General features: G+C 40.3%; 1 protein-coding gene across 4 annotated transcripts in view; it reads right to left on the bottom strand.

Annotated features, from left to right (window-relative positions):
* Nucleotides 1-21,950, bottom strand: part of LOC123499195 (dynamin-like 120 kDa protein, mitochondrial) — a 31,954-nt gene that overhangs the window by 6,151 nt on the left and 3,853 nt on the right. Inside the window, exons 4-17 of one of the 4 annotated variants that reach the window (XM_045246919.1) lie at nucleotides 18,859-19,003; nucleotides 18,185-18,313; nucleotides 17,148-17,201; nucleotides 14,716-14,796; nucleotides 12,908-13,033; nucleotides 10,141-10,445; nucleotides 9,091-9,246; nucleotides 8,044-8,169; nucleotides 7,046-7,276; nucleotides 6,247-6,392; nucleotides 5,125-5,286; nucleotides 2,664-2,851; nucleotides 2,178-2,392; nucleotides 896-1,035 (exon numbers count right to left, since the gene is read on the bottom strand). In XM_045246919.1, the coding sequence (XP_045102854.1) occupies nucleotides 896-1,035; nucleotides 2,178-2,392; nucleotides 2,664-2,851; nucleotides 5,125-5,286; nucleotides 6,247-6,392; nucleotides 7,046-7,276; nucleotides 8,044-8,169; nucleotides 9,091-9,246; nucleotides 10,141-10,445; nucleotides 12,908-13,033; nucleotides 14,716-14,796; nucleotides 17,148-17,201; nucleotides 18,185-18,313; nucleotides 18,859-19,003 (2,204 nt within the window). The remainder of the gene's footprint in view (nucleotides 1-895; nucleotides 1,036-2,177; nucleotides 2,393-2,663; nucleotides 2,852-5,124; nucleotides 5,287-6,246; nucleotides 6,393-7,045; nucleotides 7,277-8,043; nucleotides 8,170-9,090; nucleotides 9,247-10,140; nucleotides 10,446-12,907; nucleotides 13,034-14,715; nucleotides 14,797-17,147; nucleotides 17,202-18,184; nucleotides 18,314-18,858; nucleotides 19,004-21,950) is intronic. The other 3 variants (XM_045246921.1, XM_045246920.1, XM_045246922.1) reach the window with 3 other exon arrangements.

Raw genomic sequence — 21,950 nt, 5'->3', positions numbered from 1 at the left:
TCCTGTTGTTCTCAAAAACTGTGCTTCCGAACTCGCTCACTGCCTGGTCAAACTCTTTCATCTGTGTCTCTACTTCTATTTATCCTTCTTGCTGGAAGTTTGCTCACATTCAACCTGTCCCTAAAAAAGGTGACCACTCCAATCCTTCTAACTACCGCCCTATAGCTTTGATTTCCTGCCTTTCTAAAGCCTTTGAGTCTATCCTTAATAGGAAGATAATGAGGCATCTATCAGCTCACAACCTTCTCTCTGATTGCCAGTATGGTTTCCGTAAAGGCAGATCTACTGGTGATCTTCTTACTTTCCTAACTGAATCTTGGTCATCCTCTTTAGGGACTTCGGTGAAACCTTTGCTGTCGGCCTTGACATATCGAAAGCCTTCGATAGAGTCTGGCACAAATCTTTAATTTCTAAACTACCCTCCTACGGATTCTATCCTTCTCTCTGTACCTTCATCTCCAGTTTCCTTTCCGATCGTTCTATTGCTGCTGTAGTAGACGGTCACTGTTCTTCCCTAAAACTATCAACAGTGGTGTTCCACAGGGTTCTGTCCTATCACCCACTCTCTTTCTATTATTCATCAATGATCTCCTAAATCTGACTCAATGCCCTATCCACTCCTATGCTGATGATACCACCTTGCATTATTCAACAGCGTTCAACAGACGCCCAACCCAACAACAATTAAATGACTCAAGGCGAGATGCTATAGGACGCCTAACTTCTGATCTTTCACTTGTTTCTGATTGGGGCAGATGCCAATTCCCAAACAGCTCCAAGAGAGTTAACTAAAATAAAAGGATAAGTAGTGTCTTGAAACCTCCCTCTTAAATCAATTCAGGTCTTAGTATGTGTGGGTGTAGGTGTGTTAAGGTAAAGAGCCACCAAGCCTCACCGTAATGTACTCTCAGTGGCAGTCAGCTTCTCCTTCACCGACTCCTCTAGGAAATGGCAGGCTGCATCCCACTGCTGTTTGTCACTGACTGAGCGGTCCTCCAGGGCATTGAGCTGGATCACCCGCAGCACGTCAGCAGCCTGGTGATGTCAGAGAGAGAGAGAGAGAGAGAGAGAGAGAGAGAGAGAGAGAGAGAGAGAGAGAGAGAGAGAGAGAGAGAGAGAGAGAGAGAGAGAGAGAGAGAGAGAGAGAGATGTGAATATTTTGATGAGCAATGGAAACATGAAAATGACAATAAAGTGGCAAAAAGGAACATTACACAAGACACAATTCACAATATGATAGGTAGGAGGAAGAGGCAGTGAATGTTGTGACAAGTGGTGGGGAAAGGGACATTCCAAAACCGGACATAAAAAAGAAACACTGCAAACACTAACATGTGCCAGAACCTCTCATTTCTCTCTTTACTGCTGTACAGTAAGTCCTCGTTATACGTTACATGTGCATTCCTGAAAACCTTACCGCAAATCAAAATTGCCGTATACCGAACCCATTATAACATGTAATAATAGGGGATGTGTTCCAGCACATTGAAAGTCATCCCTACTGACATGAAAATATATAAAAATAGTCATATAAAAAAATGTAAAGTACTGCACAAAAGAAATAAACAAAATGTTTTTATTTATCTTTCACTCACCACGTATTCTATCAGATGATGTCCCTCCCAAGGCAAAGGGACAGTAGGGATTTCAGCCCTTCCTCATAATATCCACAAAAAAACACGCTCTAAAGATTTCACTTGTATTCAGTGAGAAACGCGGGAAGAGACTGATTGTTGTGGTGGCTGCACAGCGTGGTGGCGCTACAGTACAGTGTAAACAAAACACGAGCGGATACCGTATGTGAATTTTTCTTACCGTAAATAGAATAGTAATTACCAGACACCATAACTGTGACTTTACCGGATAACGAAGTACCGTATAAGGAGGACTTCAGGTATTTCTATAAACACTAACAAAAATGAAGCACTGCAAACACTAACATGAGGCAAAAACTTTTCTTTCCCTCTTTACCTTGCTGTCTTCCTTCTGCATAAACTAAGATACAACTAGCATACATCAAAACATCTCATTCCTCTCTCTACCCTCCTGTTCTTCTCTTACTCCCACAAACACTGAAAACCTATAACATCTTTACATGCCATTCCTCTTGTCCATTCTCTCTTTCATATCTTACCCCTGCAATACCATAAAAGAAAAACAATTCTCCTCCTCCTTACCTTGTCCTCCCAAGCATGCCTCCTCATCGCCTCATCCACCACACACGCCTTCAGGTTGTCAAAGATGGTGTCGTGGTCCTTGGAATTCTTAGCACGCTCGATAAACTTACGAAACTCATCCTGCAGCGTCTCCCAGCCCACCTCCACACAGCGCCGGGGCAGCATCTGGTCCGCCCACTGTTTGAGGCGGATGTCAGCAGTGGTGTTGAAGGTTCCTGTGCAGTGGAGAGGAAAGGGTAGAAAGAAAGTTGAAATTGTAGGTGGGTGAAAAGGGAAGCTGATGTGCTAAAGAGGGGTTAATGTTTGTGTGGGTTTGAAATGGTGTGTGTGTGTGTGTGTGTGTGTGTGTGTGTGTGTGTGTGTGTGTGTGTCTCTCTCTCTCTCTCTCTCTCTCTCTCTCTCTCTCTCTCTCTCTCTCTCTCTCTCACTACAAGGGACAAAGAATTAAGAGCAAAAAACCCCTTGATGATGAGTAAGGGTGTGTACCTGAGCTGGTGGCCTGGGCAGCGGGTAGGTAGATGTTCTCAAAGATGTAGGTGGCCATCTTCTCCCACATCTTCTTGGACAGCACCTCCTCCCACTGCTTGGGCGATACCTGGGATAAGTTCACCACCTCGTCAAGGATGTCCCCGCGTGCCTTCTCAAATAGCTCATCCCGGTCCAGTTCCCGAGTGCTGCAGGGACACATACTTTTAGCTATCATCTTGGCAAGTTAACCTCTTCAATACTGAGACATATTTTTACCTTGAGTTTTGGGTGTGATTAGACAACTTATTTACATTAGGAAGGCTCTATGGTGTTCAAAAGATTAATGGCTACAGTCTTCACTATTTCAATTCCCACGTAAGAAGTTTCTGAAGCCGTATAAAATCGCCATATAGTAAGTAGAATAAATATCAAAATGTGTCATGGTACTGAGGAAATTAAAGAGAGAAGTAAAAAGAAAAGAAAAATAATAAACAAGAAAAGACCGAAAAAATAATGTAAGACCTGGTAAAGTAAAAAAAAGATATAATTTCTTTTTTCTCTTTTCTTTTTAATATTAGAGGGGAAATTTGGCCAAGGTGAACAAAAATTATTAAACAAAAATGCCCACTTAGATGCCAGTCCCCGAGCAGGTCCGAGAGAGTTGGCCACAAAGAATACGATAAATGTAAGACTTTGGTCGATATTTCTCTAACATTCCCCAGCTTCACCTTGGTTAAGTTGGCTGTAATGGAAGTTACTGGAATCTTTTTGGGTGTCTTCCATGATTTTGATGGTTTGATAAGGACTCCATGTCATTATGAGGGGGAAAAACAATAAATAAAAAAAAGAAAAAAAAAAAATACAGGTAACACTTGATTTACACGTGTTTAATTTATGCGTTTTTGTTAATACGTGACAAAAAAATATTATAATTAAATTTGCGCGATCGGTTTGCTTATACATGATTTGGACCACATCCCACATCCCCCCTATTATCTATTGTTTCTTATGAGAATTACAAGTTTGTTTTACGTGAATTTTGAAATACGCGATGCTTCTTGGAACATATCTATCGTGTAAATCGAGTTACCTGTAAATAAATAAAAAATAAATTAATTAAAAAAATCTTATGACTATTTTGAAAGCCCTGTAACCTTGATGAGGGAGCAAAATATTAATAGGGCCCTCTTTTTTTTTTATATTCATCAATCTATAGAGGGCATTTCCTTGATACCTTAGACCACACCTTGTAAAAAATAAAAAATAAATAAGAAGAACACAAGAGCCAGTAAAGTGTAAAGGAGAGAGACCACCAGATCTCAAAAAAAACTAAAGGAAAAAATAACAAACAGAAAAAATTATAAAATTAAATAAAAATTAAAACACAAGGCTCTACAGTGAAAGACACACACACAACCAGACCTTCTCATGAAAAAGAGAAAATAACAGATGGAAACATAATAAATAAAAAACATGTGAAAAAGAAACCACCAGACCACATACAAGAATAAACAATAATTTAAAATAATAAATAAATAAATAAAAAAAAAAAAAAAAAAAAAAAAAACACATGGGCCTGTAAAATGAAGGAAACCACAAACCCTTCACATACAAAAGGAACAAAAAAATAACAAATAGAAAAGCAACAAATAAAAAGAAGAAGAGACAACCTGATCCTCTCATAAAAAGAAAGAAGAAAAATAATAAATAGGAAAAAGCAATAGAGAGAGAGAGATGAAACGAACACAAGGCTCTGTAAAGTGAAAAGGACAAACCACAAAAACCTTCCCATAAAAAAAACAAAAAAAAAAAGAAAACAAGGCCCTACAAAATGAAAAACAGAGACCACCATACCTTCCCATAAAAGAAAAGAAAAAGAAAACCAGGCACTGTAAAATGAGAAACAGAGATTACCATACCTTCACATAAAAGAAGAAAAGAAAAAGAAAAAAAAGAAAGCAAGGCCCTACAAAATGAAAAAGACTACCATACCTTTCCATGAAAAAAAAAAAAAAAAAAAAAAAAAAAGGCTGTAAATGAGAGTAACCAACATACCTTCACATAAAACGAGAGAGAGAGAGAGAGAGAGAGAGAGAGAGAGAGAGAGAGAGAGAGAGAGAGAGAGAGAGAGAGAGAGAGAGAGAGAGAGAGAGAGAGAGAGAGAGACCTAGATACCTTCCCATTGAAAAAAAAAAAAAAAAAAAAAGAAAAGACCACATGAGATGAGAAAGAGAGACCACCATACCTTACCATGAAACAAAAGGAGAGAGAAAGAAAGAAAAAATTAAAACAAGGCTCTGTAAAATGAAAAAGAGACCAAAAACCTTCACATCAAAAAAACTAAACAAACAAGATGAGAATAAAGAAAAGGTAAAAAGAGACAACCAAACCTACACATAAAAAATACATAAATTAAAAAAAAAAAAATCTATAAAGCAAAAAAAGAGAACATTCGCACCATCCACACTTGTCCACTCACCGGGGAAAGTTGTTCTTCCACTCGGTCTCCAGGTTGAAGCGTGTGGCCTTGAATGCATCCGCCTGCTGCTCCACCGTGTCCCGAACCATCTTCCAGAACCGCTCCGACACGGCAAAGCTCAAATTTCTGGTGGTGCACTGGTGGCTGTTGATCACGCCGCCCCTGCACAGACAACACCAACACCACGGGTCAGAGGGGGGGAGGGAGAAGTGAGGTGAGGGGAATGTTTGTGTCACCTCCTTTATCATCTCCTATTTCCTTTGTCATCTTTTAAAACCTACAGAGTAAAGTCAGATGAGGATAATGCTTGTATTATTCCTTATCATCTTCTATTTCCTTTGCCATCTTGTATTTTTTTTTTTTTTTTTGTGTGTAAGAGAGGAGGATTGGCCAAGGACAACAAAAATATAAAGAAAAAAAAGGTCCACTCAGTCACCAGTCTCCTTACAGAGCCAAAAGAATTAGCCAAAGGACAGGGATAATTATAAATGTCTTGAGACCTTCCTCTTGAATGAAGTCAAGTCATAGGAAGTTGGAAATATAGACAAAGGCAGGGAGTTCCAGAGTTTGCCAGAGAAAAGAATGAAAGATTGAGAGTACTGGTTAACTCTTGCATTTTAAACTATCAGGAGGAAAGCGAGATGATGAGAATGCTTGTGTCACCATCCTTATCATATTTTATCCCTTTTGTCACTTTCTTTATTATCTTTTATCTCCTTTGTCATCTTTAAAACAGAGGGAGGGAAGTGAGATGAGAAGAAGGCTTGTGTCATCTTCCATATCTTTTATTTCTTTGTCAACCTTTAAAATAGAGGGAGGGAAGTGAGATGAGGAGAATGCTTATGCCATCTTCTGTATCATCTTTTATCTCCTTTGTCATCTTTAAAACAGAGGGAGGGAAGTGAGGTGAGGAGAATGCTTTTGTCACCTTCCTTATCATCTCTTATCTCCTTTGTCATCTTTAAAATAGAGGGAGGGAAGTGAGGTGAGAAGAATGCTTATATCATCTTCCTTATTGTCTCTTATCTCCTTTGTCATCTTTAAAATATAGGGAGTGAAATGGTGGTGATGAAAGTAAGAGAAGATAACCAAGATGATCCGGCAAGGCATCCAGCAACTCACTTGAATATCCTGGAGGAGCTGAAGAAGGACTCCTCATAGTCCTTGATGTCCTGGATGGAGTCTTCCTGGTTGCCACGGCCCGTCACCACCGCAAAATAGCCCAGCGCCCGCATTGGGAACAGCTTGCCTGCCAGAATCTTCCTTATCTGACAGGAGCCAACAGACAGGAAAGTGAGGTGAGGAGAATACTTTATCATCTTTCATTTTCTTTGTCATCTTTATAACCAACAGAGGGAGTGAAATGAATGTTCTTTCCAGCTATTATGTTCTTTGTGTATATCTTTGTCATGTGCATCTATGTATGTATGTATGTATATTCTGACTTTATAAGACCAAACAAAACTCACTCTTAACTCATACAAAACACCCTTTGAGGTACTCTTATCTTGGACACATTCTGACAGTACGTCCAGGAGCAAACTCATTTTCAGGTTAGGAACAAGTTTGAAAGAATTCTTTACTTTGAGAGTAATGTTTAGCTCTCAGTGTTTAAGTGTTTATCAATGCAGACTCTGACCTCTCCAGGGGATATGTGTCAGGTCAACACTTCCCACAATCAACAGGGACATGAAAACTTATCTATAATTCACATGCATTCATAAATTTTGTACATATTTGCATCATATACATCCCTTCACTATAGAATGGTAGTGAATTATTACTCACAGAGATGATAAATGTTGCCTGTTACACCAGTCAAGTTATAGAAAGAAAGGAAGATATGCTCACACACACTCACTCACTGACTCATTCACTCATGCACACACACACACACACACACACACACACACACACTTACCCTGTCAGGATTGGCCAAATTTTCCTCAGCCAGGTCCACCTTAGTGAGCACAAAGATGGTCCTCTTGCCTTGGGGATCCATCTGGCTCACCAGGTCTGTCACATTGGATCGCTCGGCATCAACGGAGCCATCCTGGATGCACAGGATGATGGCGTTGGGGTTGGACATGTACTGCTGGGAGATGCTGCGGATCGCCTCCCTTGTGTCCGCCGCCATGTCTGTCGTCACCGTCTGCAAAGGAATTGGTCTGGTATATACTATCATTACTATTATTATTAATTTTTGTTATGTGTCATTACTATCTATTTATTTGTCTGTCTGTTAGAGCTACACAAGTTATTTTATTCCATGTAATTTATTCTTTCTTTTATGTTATTTTGTCATCATCTGGAAGGGTTATGTGTGTGTCTTTTTGTTGTGTATATATATTTTTTGTTACACAGTTATTGTTTTCTTAAAAATTATGTACTAGTGTAAATATTTCTATTGCTTTTTGTCACTGTCTGGAAAAGAACTGGATGGTATGTAGTATTATTATTTATCAATATTTCATTACTTGACTTTGTCCTGATACACATGCAATTCTGTTCCATTTATTTATCATTTATTACTTATTTATTTATTTATTTGTACTTAAGTGTTTTTATTGTGTGTATAGGTATGTATATTTTCTTGTCATTTTTGTCTTTAACCCTTGTACTGTAAATATTTCTGTTGTTTCTTTTCCTTTGATTGGATAGATATTGACAGACCACAACCAATTATTAGTTACAAAAGAACATGGAAGATATGATCCATCAAAATGTTTGCAGTAAAGACCTGTAAATGGCTTAAAACACAATAAAACATAAAACACACTAAACTTTCATTTCAAGACTGGCATTCTAAGTAGCCCTTCTTTTTCTATTCTTTCTTATTTTTTTTACACTTTCAGTTGTCCTTGGCCAACTTTCTCCTCTAAAAAAATACAGTCTAACACTCAGCACACTGGTACTCACACTGATGATGCCAGGCAGGTCCACCAGCACCATCCGCTGCAGGCCGGGCCCCTTCACCGTCATGGAGATCACCTCGTGGCTCACTGTGCGTCCATTCCTCACACTGTTCCTCATCCTCAACTCCACCTGCCACACCACCAACATTATTACTACTGCTGCTGTTCAGATGCTGTGTTTTGTGTACAGTTATTAATGTTACTGTTTTTTGATGAGAGGATGCTTGGATGACTGCCATTATTACCCCTTTGAACGGAGAATTGATGGTCACAAACACGTACACTCGAAAAATGCAGAATATAATACAAAAACTCAATTAAAACAGGACATTAAAGAACAGAGTACAGTATGACATGGTATAAGTTCACCACTACATCAAGAATAATAAAGGTTAAAAAGACACAGGACATACACAAATATAGCAAAACATGGAAAATGAAAGCAAGATTTAGTATGAGTAGTATAACAAGAGTGAGAATAACAAAACATTCTACCGACATCACAGGCCCAGACACAGCACTACACACACTCATGACTCGTCCACACTCAAGATGAAAGGATACACAAAGAAAACAATAAGAATAGAAACAAGCAAATACTACACACTCCAACACATTCTTCAACAAAAGAGATACACAAAGAAAACAACAATAAAACAGAAACAAGCATGCACCACACACTCACAAACACACACATTCTTCATTCACAGGCACCAAACATTCTCACACACACACACACACACATCTTCCATTCACACTCTAAAAAAAAAAAAAAAAAAAAACCAATGATGAACAGAAACAAGCAGGCACCACACACAAACACACACACCCCATTCACACTCTTTATATATATATATATATATATATATATATATATATATATATATATATATATATATATATATATATATATATATATATAAATAATAAAAAAAAACAATGAGAAACAGAAACAAGCAAGTATCCACACACACACACACTCCATTCACAAAAATACACACACACACACACACACACAAAAGACAGAAATAAGCAACAAGCAACACCTCACCTCCTTCCTCAGCTCAGCCAACTCAGACTCCTTCGTGAGATCAAACTCGCGTGTGGAGTCTTTGAAGGAGGCGATGTGGTACGGCCCTTCACTGAGGGTGACCATGACAGGGGCTCGCGTCATCATCTCTCCAGCACCCCTTGGAAAGATGCGCGCCTGTGGGAGTGAGTGAGTGATAGAGGCAGTAATACAAGAGGTGACATAAAGCTAAGTCTGTGGGAGTCAGTGAGTGTGTGAGTCAGTGGCAGTTTCATGCAATAGATGAAATTATGAGACTGGGAGTGACTGAGTGTGTGTGAGGTAGTGACAGTGTAATGCAAGAGGTGACATGAAGCTAAGTCTGTGGAAGTGAGTGAATGAATGTGAGGCAGTGACAGTGTAATGCAAGAAATGAAGCTGTAATCTGTGGGAGTGAGTGTGTGAGGTAGTGGCAATGTAATGCAAGAAGTGACATGAAGCAATGAGTCTGTGGGAGTGAGTTGATAGGAAATACAGAACAAATGAGGTTATATAGATGGTAATATGAGGCAGTGACTGTAATGCAAGAGAAAAACTGAGAATAAGAGTCTTTAGTAGCACATTAGTGAGGAGGGGGAGTGGCAGACAGGTGTTGTTTGGGACGTATTAACATGAAGGAGCGATACTGTAGTGATGATATGGAAGCAATATTCTGTGGGAAAACTGATAAAGAGAGGAAACAAAAAACGTGAAAATGGAAAAAGGAAGGATCAAAGAAAGAAATGCAAAAAAAAAATAATAAATAAATAAATAAATAAATAAATAAATAAATAAAAATAAATAAACAAATAAAATAAAATAGAATATAAAATATATAAATAAATACAGAGAAAATAGAACAAAAATAGGAATGAAAACTAGAGAAAGGAAGAAGGATTAGAAGAATGAGGTATAAGAATGGAAAAGAAAGAAGGGAATTGAAAGATGTGGAAAAGAATAAGAAGAGACACTAAGGAAAAAGAACAAGATAAAGTAAATACAACAAACAGATACATAAAATACAAAGGTTAGTACACACACACACACACACACCTGAGCCACCATCTCCAGCACAGACGTCTTGCCGGAGCTCTGATCACCCACCACCACCACCCGAGGCAAGTGGTCCTGTGTGTCGTAGCTGCTGTCGTAGTCACACAGCTCATCCAGCACCTCACTGTACATATCTATCAGGGACTTCTTCACCTTCTTCCTTGCCACCTTGTCCCCGGCACGTAGCATGAGGGATTTACGGAGCTCCTTGTTGTCCTTCTCCAGGCGCTCTATCTCTCTCTGGTACTTCAGTTGGACCTGCATCAACTCCTCCTGCAGACTCTCATATTTCTCCCTTATGTTGTCTGTAGGGAAAGGCACGGCTGGGTTTGTTAACAGCATAGGAGATTGTGGCAAGAGACTGTTTGCCTAAAAATGATTGGTGTAACTTTGACTTCAAGAGGAAATGGGTCTCCAAAAGAGTGTACAGATAAAGCAGTGTGTCTCCCTATGACTACAGAGGGAGGTGTGACAGTCAAGGTGTGTCTACCATGCAAGAAACAAGTGAAGTGTCTGGCATGAACTGTAACATCACAAACTCAAGTGTACATCTTACAAGAGAAACTAATGCAGAACTAAATGATACAAATATAATATTATAAAAAGAGTGTGACTGCCAGGGAGTGTATTAAGAACTAACACCAACAACTAAGTGATACAAGCAGAGCATACGGTGTGATCTCTTTACGAAGCCATCCTCACTACTACACCAATACAGCACTACAAGCACACTGCCTCACACTACTGTACTTCAAGATGCACACTGCACTACACTGACACAACCCTACACAACACACCTACTTAAGAAGACACCATTCAAGACAATACACCAACACACAACATAGAGGCAACACTTCACTCACACTAATACAACAGAGCTCATGGTAAGATATCGCCCCTGTGCATCGAGACCACCCTAAATAACTATCAAGGTAACAAATCAAACCCTTAAACCCTCACCATAACTCTAGACACTACAGGAGACAAAAACTAAAATGCAAATAGAAAGATTGAAAGACTAGCATTCATGTACTATTAAAATGAGAGTAGAGTGCTTGACTGTGTGAGAAGGGACAAGGAAAGGTTATCAGCATACTACAGTGAGAGAGCCAACCCTAAGTGTGTGAGGAGGCAAGAGAGCAAGATTAACAGAGCATACAAGGAAGGAAAGCAAGGACAAGAGAAGTGAAATTAACAGCATATGCAGGGAAGGAAAGCAAGGAGAAGAGAAGGTTATCAGTATACTAGTGAAGGAAGAGAGCATTGCCTGAGTGTGTGAGGAGACAGGAGAGCAAGATTAACAACATATGCGAGAAAGGAAAGCAAGAAGAGAAGGTTATCAGCATACTAGTGAAGGGAAAGCGAGATTAAGAGAACATGCAGAGAAGACAAGGACAGGTTTAAGTGAAGACTCCTCTGCTGCATCTATCTCCTGAAAGGAAATCTTAGGAATAGATAAGGCAGACAGACAGTTAGCCAAGCCCAGTCAGTCTAATAAAACATTCATCCATACACAGTAGTTAATCAGGAAGGCCTCACAACCACCATACTTTCTGATACAAGTTCAAAATTGACGATGAAATGGTTTGAAGTCACACCTTTAATGAATACTGGTGAGAAATGAAGGAAGCAAAAGATAAGATTAAAAAAAAATGTTATACAATAATATAGAACAGTGAAAAGCAACATTTGAAGACACGTCCATATTCAATGTTACCATCGGGGCCTAAACTCTCTCCTTTAATGAAGACTGATGAGAGGTGAAGGAAGCTAGACACAAGATGAAAAGAATGTCATACAGCCACACACAATAATTTGAAGTAGAAATAACACTTTGGGAGTCTTTTTCACTATGTTCCTGTGTACCAATTAGTTGACAAATGGTCCAATGAGTGTCATTCCTGAACAAAACATCATACAAGTCCAATGGCTTCATGTCACAGGCTGCTGCAGAGAGGATCTGGCTCATTACCTGCTGCTACAGCCTGGTTAGCTCAACACCTGCACACATTCACTTCACTGAGGCAATGTGGAAACAATGACAAGGTTACAACAGCTGCATTACACTCCACTACTAATCCCACATGCATTACCAGCACAACTACAACTGCCTCTAATACTTCACTGAGGCAGCACAGAAACAATGGCAAGGTTACAATAGATGCATTACACTCTACTTCTAAACCTGCATGCATTACTACCACAACTACCACAGCTGCCTCTAATACATGAAGCTTACACAACTCAAGCTACCCTTCACTGACACCTGGGAAGCACTACTAATGAAGCATAAGGGACAGTAATCAGAGGAAGCAACAAGAGAGCACTAGCAGGAGTCAGCCCTTCTTATCTGCCGTCACTCATAGCTTAGTCCAGGTCTAGTCAGCGCATCACTCCCAACAAGCAAGCAGCAGCCCTGGCCCTGTGGTGTCTGGAGCCAATCTAGCCAGCCTCCCTGTGTCCTGTGAGGAGTGTAGGGAGTGCTGAGGGAGGTGGAAAGGTGGGAGGTGGCGAGCTAGGACACAGCTACACCCATCACCTGAGTCACTTGAAGCCAGCCAGGTGAGGACAAACCATCAGCTGTTCTGGGACTTCACCACACCTTGCAATGTTTTTATATGGTATTTGGAACTGCTAGCACTGAATTTAGGACACGTAATAATTGCGTGTGTGTGAGACAGTCTACTACTCTAGGCCAGGAAGTGTTAGTGCACCACTCTCTCTCTCTCTTGCTCTCTCCCTGGCAGCCCACCACCACAACACTAACCATTGGATTGGATCTTTTGTTTGAGATCGGCATTCTCATGGACAACACTGGCAAGCTCTTTTGTGAAGTGGTCTGTCTTTTCCTGGAGTTCTGCCTCGAGCTGGGAGAGTCTCATGCGGAGGAGGTCTGGAAGGAGGGCCACACCAGCCTTGTGATGACAGGGACCACAGAAAGGACCTGCTGAGGGGGAAGCACCGACTGCCTCCCTCAACCACAGGTATAGTCAAGGTGAGAACCCAAACAACATACCACACTCCACTCTGTACTCAGTCTTCCCTTCATTCTCAGCCCTCTGATCTGTGAGGAATCTACTGGGTAAGCAGACCAGACAGCACGAACTTAAGGGAAAGAGACACAGTGGGAGTAAGAGCAAGTTATTTAAGATGAGAAGTCAAATAACAACTGCCTTCCCTCCTGTGCTTGGCTGCCCCTTTACCTCAACATCCCTGATCTGCTAAGAGCTCTATCAACTCTCACGTCCAATAGAGACTGTCAGTGCATCAGAGGACTTGAGGTTGAGGGGAAACCCACGACACATAGGAAGCAAGACAATGCTATTCAACCTCTGTACCAATGGAGAGAGACACAATGAGCAATAAAGATGATAAAAGTGGTTAACTAAATGAAACTTAAGGAGAGATAAGGAAAATGAACAAGACAATCCTAATCCAAGAGAGAGGACACCAGAGACAAGGATCACACACACACACACACACACACACACACACACACACACACACACACACACACGGTCCGGTAGCTCAGTGGTTAGCGCGCTTACAAGCCAGATAACGGTTGGCACGTCTGTTCACCTAGCAGTGAGTAGGACGGGATGTAAATCAGAGACTGCAGCAGATCAAACAGTGAATACACACAGCCATTCCCTCACATCTCTCCCTCAAACACTATTCTCATATAACTGACAGAAGGTTAACAGCAGGAAAGGGACACAGGGACACAGGTGTTGGTTCAGTATTTGGAGGCACACACTTAGCATGAAAGGTGAAGGAAAGCAGGAGAGCAGGAAAGCAAGAACCTGCCTGAATCTCCATTGGTACTCACTCCAAAGTCTCGAGGATTACTTAAGTCTGTCAATGAGTTCGGCTGATGCAAATAGACAAGGTGTGAAGAGAGGAAAGTTCTCAACACCAACACACTACGTAGTTACTGTTACTGGTGCAAAATTTTACCATAACTGGCCTAAAATCTGCAGTCACTGAAAAAGAAAACCCAGCAGAGGGAAGAATTATAAGGAGATTCTGAGTGTGAAGGAGTGAAGGTATGCACAAAGATCAACACCAGCCACCAGTTACAAGAGAGGGAACACTGAGCAAGGCGGCAAAGGCAGTGTGTTGTGGTCATGCTCAGAGGGGATGACTCGGCAGCAAGCAAGTTATCACAAAACATTAAAACATATGATGACACCAATACTGTACAGACACCTCATAACATTACCTCCTTTTTTTACACATTAACCAAACCATTACATGTTTATTTAGTCTCATACATTAAGCGGGAATGGATTATGCAACTGTACTTCTTCACAAATTAACAAAAAAATATTACAGATTCTGTACTTAAAGACACTTCAACTTTATACAAATTAACTAAAGAAAGTCACCAAATCTCTCATACATTAAAGCCAGCATAGACTTTGTAGTAACTCTTGCATTCTATTCCATCTAGCTTTACAAATTGACCAAAACCTTACATCTATTTCATCATACAGTAAGCAGAGTTGAAACGTGGCCTTCTAATATTACAGGAAACGCTCTCAGTATTAAACCTTGCATCTCTCATATACTTACCAGCTTTCTCTCTCTCCTTCTCCGCTGAGCCGCCCATTGACGTGAAGGAGAGGGCATGTTGCTTCAGATCCGGGGAAAAGTCTGGAAGAGAGACACACGGATCAGTTTATTTGTGTTTGTGTTGTGTATCTTTGCTTTGAGTTATGTGTTTGTGTTATGTTTGCTGTGTGAGTTGTGTATTTGTGTTGTGAATCTTTGCTGTGAGTTGTGTGTTTGTGTTGTGAATCTTTGCTGTGAGTTGTGTGTTTGTGTTGTGTTGTGTTTACTGTGAGTCGTGTGTTTGTGTGAAGAAATGTGCCTTGTATTCCGTGAAGTTTGTGTTGTGGTCTGGTGAAGTTTCGATTGTTATGGGGTGTTTTGGTGAAGTTGTGTTGTTGTGGGTAGTTTGGTAAAGTGCTTTGGTGAGATTGTGTTACTATTATTTTGCTGAGGTTGTATTGTGGGTAGTTTGGTGAAGTGTTGAGTGGTATTTTGGTTTGGTGAGGTTGTGTTGCAAGTATTCTGGTGAGATGTGGCTAGTTTGGTGAAGTGTTATTAATATATTTTGGTTTGGTGAGGTTGTGTTGTCAGTGTTTTGGTGAGGTGTTGTGGGTATATTTTGGTTTGGTGAGCTTGTGTTGCCAGTCTCTTGGTGAAGCGTTGTGGAATAGATTGGTGAGTTCTGACTGCATTGTGTTGGAGTTTCATTGAGTGTGTTGCCGTGGAGTTGCATTGTTTGTGTTTGTGTTGTATGCAGTGACAGCTACATGACGCTGAACTGTAGTGCTATTAATATTGCACTGTGTGAGTTACTGTATGTTAAGTTACTTTGATATACTAAAACTTACATCAAGCTTATCTTTCCTCTATACAACACAACACAAAGCCAAACGTGACACAAAGGACTGCACATCATACCAACTCAACTACTGAACTAAAACAAGACAGAGCAACACAGGAGAGAGAGAGAGAGGCATTCAATGAGTCAGTGCAAGAACATGAATACTTATTTCTAGTACAGTCATTATCAGAAGTCTAGTAACACCCAGTTCCTTCTATTAAGTCTTGCATCTTCCCTCAACCTAGTCCTCTGAGCTGACAAACTTAAAAGACCTGTTGATTTTTGGTACAACAGATAACTTTTGGATGAAGAAGAAACATGCACAGAAAAGGATGTGATGTTCCTTCTATTAAGTCTTGCATCTTCCCTCAATCTAGCCCTCTGATCTGACAAATTTGAGACCCCAGTTAATTTTTGTTAAAGAACTTTTGGAAGAAGAGGAAAAAGCAGAGTCGAAGAGTGTGGTGTTACTCGACTACTGATCATCCTTTGTATGTCTTGCCACACCGAAACACTTTAGCACTCACAGCACACACCAGCAGCCACCACAGCACATCTCTCATAACCAGGAGCACAAGGGCAGTGGTTGAATGCATGTTTACAGTACAAGTTTGAAAGGGAATTTAGTTTAGTTTCAATGCTTGATAAGGAGTCACAGTTCCCTACTTGAATTTGGATCATGAGATAGAGTTTATTATTTGTGAGTTAATCCTTTCACTACTATTGTTTTTCTTTTCTTCTTTTTTCTTTTTCTTTGTTGTAATATTTCATGTTAAGCTATTTTTTTCTTTTTGCGGGGGATGGGATTCAATTTTGACTAGTATAAAAAATGCTTGCCCAGACACACTAGAGACAGAATGAACACCTAATCTTGTCTCTTATTAAAACCCTTTGGCTGTTGTGGCTTTAACAAAAGCTCAATGAAGTTCACTACAGAAAGTTTAACCCATACTTTCCAAACACTCCACTGGAGCATGATGGAGGAGTTGAGACCTTTTAGTGCCTACCATTTTAAGTTTAAACAGAGAGAGTCAGTTGTAGTATCATTTGCAGCTGAGGGGTTAGCAAGACAGTGCAAAGAGAGGTGTCTGAAGAACATAGCAGATCATTACTGGAAAGGATTAAGATCACTAACAAAGATGTCTGAGGAGAGGATCTGATATGCTGGATGTGAACTAGGCAGCCAAACTATGCCACCACCACACCCACCACAAGACAAGGGTACAGAGACCAAGCAGTAAAAGGATCAAACATATAAATTAAAAGGGTTAAGATCACTAACAAAAATATCTGAGGAGAGGATCTGATATGCTGGAAGTGAACTAGACAGCTAATCTATACCACCACCACACTTGCCACAAGATAAGGGTAAAGAGACCAAGCACTGAAAGGATCAAACATCTAAATTAAAAGGGTTAAGATCACTGCGAAGGTTATCTGAGGAGAGGATCTGATATGCTGGAAGTGTACTAGGAAATCACTCAGTGCCACCACCACACCCACCACAAGACAAGGACAAAAAAGGACAGCCCAGTACAGCACCTCCTCCCCCCAGGCACCTGCCAGCACTCAGCACAACACAACAGGCATTGCATCACTGTATTCTACACACCTTTGGCCAATGGCGTAGGGGCACCGACCCCCCCGGACAGGGTAAGGATCTCGCCTGAGGGGGGAATGGAGAGGGTGAGTGAGTGAGTGAGTGAGTGAGTGAGTGAGTGATTGAGTGACAGACATGATTGAGAGGTTGTCTTGTATCATCTCAATTTAGCAACAGTGACTTGTGCTTCTGGTTACAATGTCTCTTAAAAATATATAAATGAAATCCAAAATTACTACAGTACACTGTGATTCACAAAAAATTTATCAGATTTGAAGTGTTAAATCTTTACAACCACAAACAAACTGTAGAAAAAAAAAAATCTTACTTGAAACTTTATCCCAACACCTTAATTTTTTAGTTATATTCACAGTTCATGGTTAAAGAGATAAAAACAACTCCAAATCTCTATCTTTCTGAAGCATTGCCATCCTGTACACCATATTCATCTCAAGTTAAGAGCGGATGACAAACCCACATATACTCAGGTTCTTATTTCACCAGCAAGTACAGCAAGTAAAGGTGTCTTAAGAGTATCATGGACAGGTGACTCTGGCATGGTCCTGAGCAGCAAGTCATTGTGTGTGCCAGGGCTGCATTGTGGGTATGTTTATGGTTATTGTTATTTTACATCCGAATAGAGTTAAAACTTATTCTATTTGCAAGTCATGAGTTTTCTGTCTTAACCATGAACATTTGTGAAAGCAAGGTAAAAACAAAAGCCATGATAAGCTTGTGTCTAGATGGAAACTCAAGTATTCTTAAATTATCAAGATACAATACCCACTACACCTCATCTTCCCTTCTTTCTGTAACTATAACCTTGATCTTTTCTCTCTTTAACCTCTCTCCTTCACTCTCTATCTGCTCCCCTCCTCACCATACACACATACACACTATACCCAGCCTCACAATTGGCCTCAAACACACACACACACACACATCATACAAAGCCAAAAAATAACTTGTGAAAAAAAATTACTAAGTACACACAAAGCAAGGTGAAGGAAGTGCTGTGCTGGGCCTGAGTCCCTCCCTCGCCCACTCACCGTCAGAGAAGATAGATGAGCCGCTCTTCTTGTCCTCCTCAGCTGCCTGTATAGCATCATCCAGCCTCTCCTTGAACCACTGGGCTACCTGGCTGTATCCCTCCTCCCCTGCCTCCCACAGCTTGGGGTCTGCAATGGGGGACTTGTCTGATGTGGCGCTTCTCAAGAGTGGTTTTATTTTTATCCCTTCTCGGTGTTTCTTGCTTATGAAATATGTGTTTGCTTTTATTGCTAGTGTATGTGTTTGTTTTCACTATCAGTCTCCCTCCTTTAGGTCTGCATGTGTGTGTGTAAATTACTCTGAGCAGAGGAGGGTGTTATTTTCATATTTTATTGGCATTTCTTGCTTTTGGCCAATGTGTTTGCTTTTAGTGTAAGTCTCTGTGTTTGGTTTGGCTATCAGTCTCCCTCCTTTAGGTGTGTATGTGTGTGTGCAATGTACTTTGAGCAGAGGAATATAATATGTACTAAATACTACAAGGATTGGCTGATGATACAAGGCTGTTAAAGGCATAAAATACAAGTGACATGTGAAACTGGTCTGAGAGAAGGTGACAGTTGTGTACAGATCCAGTGAGCATCATTCACACAAACAGAAGATGAAAGCTCCTGTCTTGCTGATCCTTAACAGAACCACTGGGCAGTGTGAGACAGGAAGTGAAGGGCCGGCTTACCTAAGGAGAACTCAGGTATGGAGTCCTTGATCTTGTCCCTGTAGGTTATGAGGGAGGCCCTGATGGAATCCAGGTCCTCCTGTGAGGGAAGCAGCTCCTCCAGGAACTTGGCGTCTGGCAATGCTTCCTTCCACTGTTCATAAGTCTGTGGCGGGGCAGAGGAACAGTCTTAAAGTTTGTCTTCTTTCTTTTCCTTCTCTTTCTAGTAACTTCAGTGAGTATTAACTGACTTATTGAGTGGAGGATTGAGTCAACTCATTGTCTATGACTCAATGTAGCAAGCACACACACACAATTACACAGTTAGTTAATTGACACAAGAATACAGATTACATGGTCAAAAAAATAATCAATACATATTTTTGTCTAAAATAGAAATGGTTTCTTTTCCACACACACACAGGGTTTGGTGCTGGCACCAATTATGTTCCAAGTACATATCAGCGATATACAAGAGGGTCTGAGTAGCTATATAAATTTGTTAGCAGATGATGCAAAGCTTTTGAGAGTAATAAGGAACATCAGTGAGTGTATGGAATTGCATAAAGATATTGACAAGATCTGGAACTGAAGCCAAAAGTGGCAATTAGAATTTAATACCAGAAAATGCCATGTAATGGAAATGCACAAAAGTAACAAAAGACCTACATGAGAATATAAAAGGGGAGAAGTGATTATAATGAAAAGGAGTGAAGAGTAAGATCTGGGAGTGATTATATAAGACATCCTGACTTCAGAAAGACATAAATGAACTATTTGTTTCAACATACAAGACACTAACTAACATCAGGATGACATTCAATTACATGGATAAGGGTATAATGAAAAAGATCATAACCACTATGATAAGACCTAGACAGGAATATGCAGCAGTGGTGTGATCACCATACAGAAAGAAAGACATCAAAATACTAGAAAGAATTTAAAGGACTGCTACAAAGATGGCACCAGAAATAAATGATCTTTCCTATAAAGACAGACTGAAGGAAATGGAATTACCAACCTTAGAGGATAGATGGGAAAGAAAGGACCTAATAACGATGTAGAAGTTAGTAAACTGTATGGAAAAGATAAATAGACAAGACCTAGTAACACTGACGGAGGATGGAGATAGACAAACGAGGACATTCCAAAAAGATCATGAAAAGTCAGTGTCCGAGAAACATTAAGAAGTTCAGTTTTCCGCATAGGATGGTGAACATCAGGAGTGGACTGAGTGAAGACATTGTAACAGCAGTGTGTGCACAAATTTAAGAAAAAGTTAGATAAAAGTAGATATGGAGACAGATCACTACAAGCCCTGCTCAAACGCTGTAACATACAACTAAGTAAATAAACACAGTAATATGGAGACAGGACAGCATGAGCATAGCTCTTTTCCTGTAAAACACAACTAGGTACACACACACACACACACAGACGATGCAAAACTGTGCAGAGTCATTAAACAAAAAGAGGATTGTGAAATACTACAGGAAGATTTAAACAAGATCTGGAAATGGAGCAAAAAATGGGAGATGGAATTCAATGTGGACAAAAGCCATGTCATGGAAATGGGAAAAAGTGAAAGACGACCAGTGGGAATCTATAAGATGGGAGATGGAGTAGAACTAGAAAAAGTAAAAAAGGAAAAGGACTTGGGAGTGACAATGGAAGAAAATAATCAACCGGTTAAGCCATATTGATAGAATTTTCAGAGAGACGTATAATTTGCTAAGGAATATTGGAGTAGCATTTCACTATATGGACAAGGAAATGATGAAGAAATTGATAAGTACTAAAATAAGACCTAGATTGGAATATGCAGGAGTTGTGTGGACTCCCCATAAAAGAAACACATAAGAAAATTAGAGAGACTACAAAAATGGCTACAAGAATGGTTCCAGAATTTAAAGGGATGGCATATGAGGAGAGACTAAAGGCAATGGATCTACCAACCTTGGAGCAGAGAAGAGAGAGAGGATCTGATACAAGTTTATAAATTGATTAACGGAATGGATGAAGTGGATAATGAGAAACTGATCCTGAGAGAAGAATATGACTTTAGAAGCACAAGATCGCATAGTAAGAAACTAAGGAAGGGACGATGTCTGAGAGATGTTAAAAATTTAGTTTCCGCAAAGATGTGTTGAGACTTGGAACAGTTTGAGTGAGGAAGTGGTGTCAGCAAAGAGTGTACATAGTTTTAAAGAAAAATTGGATAAGTGTAGATATGGAGACGGGACCACACGAGCATAAAGCCCAGGCCCTGTAAAACTACAACTAGGTAAATACACACACACACACACACACACACACACACACACACACACACACACACACACACACACACACACACGGGTGGAGATATTTGGGTGTGTCTCCTTTCACGTAGCCCTGTTCACCTAGCAGTGAGTAGGTACGGGATGTAAATTGAGGAGTTGTGACCTTGTTGTCCCGGTGTGTGGTGTGTGCCTGGTCTCAGACCTATCCCAAGATCGGAAATACAGGCAACCCCCGTTTAACGAAGGTTCACACAACAAAATTTCGCTACAACGAAGGTTTCACTTTACTACCAACTGCTCGTTTAACGAACACCAAACTTGCATTAACGAAATTTTATCCAGGTAATTTTTTTCCAAATTTGAAAGCCCCACCATATCACGCAAGCTGACAGGCTTTTGAATACACCAGGAGCTGCTGGTACTAAGGCCTGCCTCAGGAAAAATCCTGGGACCTCTATAGAATAAAGATCAAGATCAAGATCAAGTCTCTCGTGGACAACACGGGCAACATTCACTCCCCAGTCAAAACATAACAGCGTCAGCAGCAGCTTGTCTTCCCTAGCTCAACTTACCACCAAAATGCCCTGCAATTGGCCTAGTGTTCGTAAGAAGACCAGGAAGTCTCTTACTCTCCAAATGAAGCTAGATATTATTCACAGACACGAGAGAGGCCAGAAAACTATAGCAGTGCTGGCCACTATCTTGACTCCATATTATACTGTCTCTATTTTCAAGTCAGCAGACTCTATTAAGAAGGCTGGTGAGACCGTATCTTCCTTGCAAGCTAAAAGAACCACCTGAACTCGTGACTCTACAATGGATAAAATG

Source organism: Portunus trituberculatus, chromosome 49, assembly GCF_017591435.1.
Source record: "Portunus trituberculatus isolate SZX2019 chromosome 49, ASM1759143v1, whole genome shotgun sequence".
Taxonomy (NCBI): domain Eukaryota; kingdom Metazoa; phylum Arthropoda; class Malacostraca; order Decapoda; family Portunidae; genus Portunus; species Portunus trituberculatus.
This window is presented reverse-complemented; position numbering and strand designations above follow the sequence as displayed.